This window comes from Schistocerca americana, chromosome 5 (assembly GCF_021461395.2).
Source record: "Schistocerca americana isolate TAMUIC-IGC-003095 chromosome 5, iqSchAmer2.1, whole genome shotgun sequence".
NCBI lineage: Eukaryota > Metazoa > Arthropoda > Insecta > Orthoptera > Acrididae > Schistocerca > Schistocerca americana.
In genome coordinates this window covers 528,289,712-528,298,182 of record NC_060123.1, presented here as the reverse complement: position 1 = coordinate 528,298,182, position 8,471 = coordinate 528,289,712, and the positions used below count along the sequence as shown (strand labels likewise).

General features: G+C 41.5%; 1 protein-coding gene across 1 annotated transcript; it reads left to right on the top strand.

Annotated features, from left to right (window-relative positions):
• The first annotated feature begins 440 nt into the window (after nt 1–440).
• LOC124616041 (ejaculatory bulb-specific protein 3-like) lies at nt 441–5,468 on the top strand. The gene is made up of 2 exons (XM_047144266.1): nt 441–686; nt 5,196–5,468. Exons 1-2 carry the CDS (start codon nt 494–496, stop codon nt 5,390–5,392), a joined length of 390 nt encoding a protein of 129 aa, XP_047000222.1. The 5' UTR covers nt 441–493; the 3' UTR covers nt 5,393–5,468.
• Nucleotides 5,469–8,471: the final 3,003 nt, after the last annotated feature.

Genomic DNA, 8,471 nt, shown 5'->3' with positions numbered 1-8,471 from the left:
AGCACTCAACCTCTTTCAGAGAGCTGAGAAGTTATTCGATCGAAAAAAAAAAAACCTCGACAACGACCGGCAGAGCTGACCACATGCCCTCCATCCACATACAATGACGTCAGTGGCAGAGAATGACACAGCAATGGGTCGCCAGCGACTGGTCTGTCTAGGGGCCAGGATGCAGCTGTTTACCTTGCCTCGTGTAAGTTACTACGACCTTTTTATTTTTTTTTGGCATAGCAAACACCTTCACTGTTTCTAAGACTCCTCACGTTTCTAGAAAGTTGATATGAACGACGGAATTCCCGCATGTCGGTCATCGCACGCGCAAAGCGACCAGTTGGCCTTGTGACGTAGCTCTCTGGCATAGTCTTTCAGTTCTCGGAACTCACGTTCCCTGCATATCATGACTGGGTGTAGGTGCCTGTTTAAAAAGCGCCGCCGTGCACGCTTTTCGCGTACTGGGCAGCCTCTCCGATCCAGCCAGACGCATCTCGCCACCATGGTCCGCTCCACGTTCTTTGTCCTAACCGCCGTGCTGGCGCTGGCCGCGGCGGAGAACCGCCTGCTCTCGCAGCTGGACAACATCAACGTCGACGAGGTGCTGGCAGACCCGGCCAGGGTGGACGCCGCCGTCAGATGCTTCCTCAGCGACACAGACCAGGACTGCAACGTCCGCTCCAAAGTCGTCAAGAGTGAGTCTCACTACAAACATACCACGTTATTTTGCTTGCTTTTTTAACAGATAGTTTTTGGTGGTCTTTTTCTAGCACTTCCCATTCACGTCGTTTGGCAGCCTTCTGTAACACAGCATAAAACCACAACTTTCAGATTTTTACATAGAAAACCATGAAATTACTATAACTAATTAGAAAGGTTATTAATAAAATATCGTCGGGCTTCCAGACGCATCGGGTGGTTAAAATCCGAAGAGATTTCGACCAATCTCTCCGTGTCCATCGTCAAGTGGTAAATGACATTTACCACCTGAGAATGGCCGAGGACAGCTGGGTCGAAATCTCGTCCGATTTTAACCACCTGATGCAACTGGAATCTCGAGAAGAGTTTAATAATTCACATCCCCGTGAGACAAAGAATTCATACGTTAGAAATACTACCTTTGGTATTCATAAATCACCATATTTGTTGTATCTACGGACCCAAACAAGCAACCAACCAACTCGCGCATGCGCGCCCTGACCGTGACATCGCTGGCCACAGTTCCTGTCGCGGCCATCGGCGTCTCAGGGCGTTACCGCCGACGGAAGAGGTCGGGCCATGGCTGAGCTCGGGTCCGCAGCGCCCTCTGCCTTTTGCATAAAAGGAGGAGCGCTGGTCCCGAGACGGACAGTCTATTGTCGATTGTCTATTGTCGATTGTCTATTGCTAGCCTTTCGTGGAGTTTATAGCGGAGCCATTGCAGTGTGATATTTGCTATTGTATTCGACTAGGCTCAGTACACGGATTACTCTTGGATATTACTTGGACTTGAATTGCTGGTGCACGTTTTGTCAGAAATAAAGATAAGTTATCTCTTCATTCTAGCTGGCGAAATTCTTATCATTAATTATTTTTCGGCCAACAGACATAGCAACATCCTGGTCAGCACCCACGCTTTATACAGTTTGTGGTGGCTGCCCCAAAAGTACCACCGAGGACCTTGAGTTAGGGAGCCGTCACAAAAATATTTCTATTGTTCAGTTGTCTTTTTACTCTCAGACGCATTTGGTATGTATTTCAGTCTGAAGCTTGTAACTGTTAAGACTTTGTAAATATTTCTACAATCATGATAAAACAGTAACACAGTGTATCTCAGTGTAATTTGTTATTAACTTCTGTCAGCATCATAAAAAAAATGTATCCTCTTTTCAGACCTATAGCATCTTTCTCTTCGTTGAGTTGAAGACAGTACTGATAACCATATCGTTCTTTCTGGTAGTACGTTTCTGTTTTCCTTCGAAAAGTTACCTGGCCGTGTTTCACTCAAAGCAACAACCCTGTCAATAAAAACAGTCGATTCGGGAATCTAGACAAATCAGAATGACCCTTAGGCTTTTCGCATAGTCGAAGGATGATAGAGCGAAGTCAACTGAAGAGATGGACACGAAATCGTAGGACGAGTTACGAACCTGAAAGGAGATGTAACAGAACACATAAAAGTTAATTTAAAAGGAGAATTGGTGGTGGTGGTGTTAAGTTCTTATTGAACCAAACTGCTGAGGTCATCGGTCCCAAGCAGAAATGTTTACCGCCATGGTTGGTGAGGTAAAGGTCTGAACTTTTGCATGTTCAAAGGGAAATAGCTGTATTTTAATAAAAAATGTAGGAAAAGACCCAGGATAAGCACTTCGCCACTCAAATTAATGTTAAATATTTTTTATTTCCGATCTACAAGAAGCCAGAAATAAAATTCTAACTAAGCAAAGAACTTGAAAATTTTATGGTAGGTTCGTAAGGAGGCTGTAACATAAATAAACTGCAATCAGTAATTTATGTTTATAATTACTTAAAAAGTTTTGAATTTTGCACTACCAAAATTAACTATTTTTGCTAACATTCAATGCATATATCAGAATTTAATTTAAGGATGTTGTATTTTTTAATTCCAATGATACAACTAAATGTTTTGAACAGCTCCTGAAAACTTCGTAGCTATCAATTATAGATTCTTTCATAATGATGCAAAACAAGTAACACTGACAAAATTCAGTTTAAAAATTCATTTCATATATTTCATTATTTAACAGCTACATGTTTTGAACAGCTCCTGAAAACTTCTTAGCTTTCAATCAAAGATTCTTTCATAATGATGGAAAACAAGTACACAGACAAAATTCAGTTTAAAAATTCATTTCATATATTTCATTATTTAACAGGCTTATCTGTATTATAAAATCCTCCATGCTGATATTCTCCATCTTCTTGGTTTCTATCCTCCACCTGTTTTAATCTGTCTGGCCCCTAAATGTAGATTCTGTCAACTGTCTGGAGCCTACCGTGATTGGTGGTCTTAATTGATTTTACTGCGTACACATCTGCATTTACACCAACTCTCGTCAGAACTTCAATCCTGTCAGTATTTCTCTCAGTGTATTATAAAACTGCATCATAAAACTTTTCTATCAGTAACTTCACAATGTGCTCTTGGAACAAGTAATCCGAATTAAATTATTTAGACTTTTATTCGTATTCTGTGTTTTCCAGTGAACACACTTCCTCAGTATATGAGGCCTTGCAAGAAACTTTAATATAGGATTAATTACACTTATAACAAGTTCTGGTAGTGAGTGTTTATGTGAATATGTTTCATTTCTTATATGGTACTCACACCAGTCATGTTTCGGGCACAGATTAAGCGTTGGTGTTTGGTTGGCCGCTGGCTGGATAGTATGTGAAGAGAAATTACCCACTCAGCAGCCTATTAATTGTTTGTATTTTTTCTAATAGCTCTCTCATAAAACAACTAGAGAGAAAAGATGTTTTTAAGAGTAAGCCTTTCTTTTCCTTCTAGTTGTTTTCCACTCTACAAGCGCTTCACCTGTCCTCCCTAGCAAGTGGCGAAACTTAGCACCAAGCTTCTTTTGTTTGTGACCAACATATTCCAGCTTTTCTATGCGAGTATTGTGTAGTATATTATCTATTACAGCTCTGAAAGAACAACAGCCGCCATAACCATTTCTGAAATGTCTAATAATGTGGGTGTGCCTGCAAGTGCAGAGTTAGCATTTTAATTTTTAAGGGCATTTAAAATCCTGAATTTTCGGCATAGAATATATACACATATATACTCTGTAGACTAAGAAAAAACATATTTGGAAATACAGATTTTTCGAATCCAGTTCTGTTACATACCCTATTAAAACTTCAGATTATTCAATACTATGTCAGGGACAGTCTAGCTTTCCCGGAATTTTACGGCAAGCAACAAATGCGTTATAATCGTCAGTGATTAAGATGCCTATGACGTCACTATCAAGAAAGTTGATTTTTGTTTGTAAGAAACAAGATAAATTAATATATACAATCAAAAAGACTTGGAATAGAATCATTTTTCGACGTTAGAACATATAACGAAACATCTTTGCAAAGTTTATGTTTAGCTGTCAGTACACACATATAACAGGAGGAGGGAAATTATAGCTAGAACCGCCAAAAATTCAGTTCACCAACGAATTCATTTACCTATCTTTGACATGCTACCACAGGCGAATGTTAATGTCACCTCATATAAATATAAATCAGAAAGTCGTGGGCTCTCGACCAAAATTTTGGTATATTGAAATGCAGACACGATTTGGTTAAAAAATAAAAATATTTAATGAACTTTAAGAGTAACCATGTATCTAGAAACATCATTTTAAGTGTCAACTACATATTGATTTATGTAAGCAAAGCTGCCCTGATAGCTACGCGCGTTAGCTCATCGGGTTGGTTGGTTAGTTCGGGGGAGGGGGCCAAACAGTGAGGTCATCGGTCCCATCTGATTAGGGAAGGGTGGGGGAGGGAGTCGGCCGTGCCATCTCAAAGGAAACATCCCGGCATTTGCCTGAAGCGATTTAGGGAAATCACGGAAGACTTAAATCACGATGGCCGAATGCGGGTTTTAACTGTCGTCCTCCCGAATGCGAGTCCAGTGTACTAACCACTACGCCATCCCTCTGTCACACCACTTCTGGGATAGGAGGTGACGCGCCAGCTCCGGATCCTATCCGTCCGGCGTACTCTCGACAGGGTGCCGGAGTGTCGGCCAGCGTGGATGAGGGTTATAGGTAGTTTCCCATATGCAGGTAGGTGAATACTGGGCTGGTCCCATCTCAATGAGACGAATCGCAGACATTTAGAAAACGTTCCCACCCTTTCAGAAGGGATCACACTAGATGCAGATAGTTGGGGCACACAAATTCGTGCCGAGAGAGTGGGAAGAGAGGGGGGGGGGGGGGCTGATTGGTGGTAGAAAAGGCATACAGCCAGTCTGTAGCACTAACAATGTCAAATCCAATATTTAATATGCCGATGCTGCGAAGATACGTAATTAAGGTTAGGAAAATAATAACTGATTTATGGATTCACATTATTGAACCACTATAGACTTTAGATGAGATGAAATACCTGAAGTATAAGCATATTCAAGTAACAAAAATAAGTTTGAAATTTATCCTGATCATTTGCGATATTTTATCTTAAAATATTGACTTTGGTGGCAGGTCTTATATCGGAGATGGTGAAGACCAACTGCGGTGAATGTTCGGACGGGCAGAAGGCTGGCGTCGCCAAGTTCCTGGCGTTCATCTCGAAAAACAAGCCAGAAGAGATGAAGAAGCTGCTCGCCAAATACGACCCCAACGGCGAGGCTCTCGCCAAGTATGGTGACAGCTGGAGGCAGAAGGGCATTACCGTCTGAAGATGAAAAGACTCACTTATATTACACTGTCTGTATGTTCATAAGTAAAATAAAATGAAAACATACATTTTGGCTACATTTGTCATATATTTTACCACTACTGCATAAATTTACAGAACACCATAGGTAAAAATGATGTTCCATAAACCTCCGATAGCATGCCATGCAACAAACGCCAAGCCTCGTTTCTTCCCCCCCCCCCCCCTACCCCCCCATCCCACCCCCTCCCACTCCCCCACCTTCCCCATCGCTACCCCCAATAATCATTGGGCAAAACAGACAGCTGATATGTGCTTGTCGAGACAAACCCGTTTTCAAATTTCCTTACCTCACTTCACCTCTGTAGATGGTAAACGCACTGACACTACCGCTCCTACGAGTTTATTGTAGCTCAAGTGGCCTTCAACGTAGTCTATATTTTAAAAGCAATCCAACTTTCAGTGCTATAAGATACATACATCCATTACACTCACCTCTCTCTCTCTTTCTTTCAGTTCGAACGGGCTTTGAAAGACCCAACGGTACCGACCGGCCGCCGTGTCATCCTCAGCCGAAGGCGTCCGTGGATGCTAATTTGGAGGGGTATGTGGTCAGCACTACACTCTCCCGGTAGTTGTCACTTTTTGTGGTCGGAGCAGCTACTTCCCAATCAAATAGCCTCACAAGGGCTGAGTGCATCCGGCTTGCCAACAACGGTCGGCAGACCCGGACGGTCACCCATCCAAGTGTTAGCCAAGTCCGACAGTGCTTAACATCGGCGATCTGACAGGGACTGGTATTACCACTGCGGCGAGGCCCAAGACAATTCGTCATTGAATTCACAGTAATCCATGAAACGCTTTTCCCAGATGAAGACCATATCGACCCTGAAACCTTCAGAATATTTAAGGGTAAGCCAGCCATACAAACCAAAGGTGGCTTATCAATACTTGACGCTGCCTTTACAGTAAGCAAGCGATTTTAAATTGTTGACTTTACAAGCCCATGTGAAAGAATCTCAGTCCTTCTTTTTGTTTTATTTGGCCTCCAGGGTTTGTAGTCTATTTAGCCTTGTAAAACATATCTTTACGTAGTATGCGTAATTGTACAGAGGAAATACATAAATGCACATTTACAGAATTGGAGGCTCAATCCATCATAGCTTTTTTCCACGGCAATTTTTTAACAAATTGAATGATAAGTCAGCGAGACATTTTTATGTTATCGGTTTTCAGTATTTCATACATTTAATCATACTCTGCAGAGAGTGGTGAAAGTACGAGTGTCATTAAAATCTACAGGTTTTTCCATTACACTTTATAAATTCGAATGTCTTGGAAAAAAAGGAATATTTTCTGTATAGATGTAGAAGAAAAGGGCACTGTTAAAGCACAGTCGAATGATAATGTAGATCTTCGATTTGTCCAAATGCGGCTTTGTGAACCACAGCTCGGTAGGAATTTGAGATTTTAATGCCACATGACATCCTCCTTTCATTTGCTACGACACATTGCCCACCTCTTGTTCAAATAGACGCAGCTTGCTTCGTTTAAACATCAGCTTCCTCACTGTAGTGAATGTCAGCATGGGAATCCACCCACAGCAGATTGACGGTCTGCCCTCTCTATTCACAGCGAATATATTACAGCACTATATCCGATGTGCAACAGTTGTTTGTTTTAGTCCATCTCTGGTGAATATTTTTGAAAGTACTCCGGGAGCCGGACACGATCAATACGTTCAAGAAGAAGGTTAAAGATACAAACTTGATTGCTTCCAAACTCGCCATTCTTCGCTGTAAAAACATATACTGGTAATTACGAAGAACATCGCATAGAATGGACAATAGGAGATCAAGTGTCAAAGCTAGGGGAGAGGCCGGACTTTTACTTCTTCAATTGGAGGAAGTCCGTAATTGATGAATCCAGTCTCTACTTTTATAGACAGGACATTGCAAAAGGGCCACACCTTGAGTGAAAAAATTATCTGGCAGCATGTGACGTCTAATGCTTAAGGGACTCTCCCGCCTCCTCTAAATGGGCGTTTGCAGACATCGATCGCATGGTTCTGACACAGATACGAACGAATGTACAGTGAATGTAATTTGATTAGATACATCTTGAGTACATTGTGATACAGTATAAAGCTATAGTTTAATCTGGATGGAATAATCCCTCTGTAGACTGTGAGCAGAATACTTTAAAGCGTACTCCACCACTCACGGTTGAGAGAGAAAATTACTTTTCATTATTCTTCGCACTTCTTAGTTTGCATGTGAGGTGTCCACTTTCGGCGGGTGTGCGATATCATTCAGAGAAATCGTGTACGAGATTTTATCTGGAAAGTATACTTCCTACATGTGGCGTGACCAACAACGTGAGCAGAGATCGATTTGTAAAACCTTACCATTACCGATTTCTCATCAGAACTCTACAGCCCAGTGGTTAGACAGCAATTATCGATTTCTTCCATAGTAGCTGGTAATTCCGTTTGGGCGTGGATATATGACTTTTCAGTTGAATAAAACATGTACGTACATCGTCTACATACTGCGAAATTTTTGTGCTGATAGTGGTTGTTCGTTCCAAATGAAGAGTATGTGAGACGGAGTTTGAAAGAAACACCCTGGGGTAGCCCCTGGGAGAAACCAACGGCCCAGGCATGTTTACTTTGAATTTGACATAGATCGTTGGGTTTCAGATTTCCTGTACATGTGCTCAGTACAGTGTCTTTCGTGGTTGTAAAAACTTTGCTGACAGTTTTTGTTATATTTGTGGTAAATCTGTGATTAAAAAACACCAACGAAACATTACAGACTTTGTGAAACAGGTTTATCTATCACACTTTCAATCGAAACTTAATGATGAAGATAAATCTTGGGCGCCTCATAAGGTATGTTACGTGTGTGGCGAAGATCTGAGAAAATGGTCCAAAAAGGAGAAAAAAGCCTTTAGATTTGCTGTTCCTATGATATGGTGGGATCCAAGAAATCATTATGAAGACTGCTACTTTTGCAGTGTTGATATTACTGGTCATAATTCGAAAAACAAGAAGGTAATAAGCTACCCTAACCTTCCATCCGCCATCCAACCAATAGGGC

What these genes read in the sequence shown, in the direction of transcription:
- LOC124616041 (XM_047144266.1), top strand. Translation starts at nt 494, where the DNA reads ATGGTCCGCTCCACGTTCTTTGTCCTAACCGCCGTGCTGGCGCTGGCC. An exon ending in CCGCTCCAAAGTCGTCAAGA is followed by an intron (nt 687 to 5,195) that starts GTGAGTCTCACT and finishes CTTTGGTGGCAG; the next exon opens with GTCTTATATCGGAGATGGTG.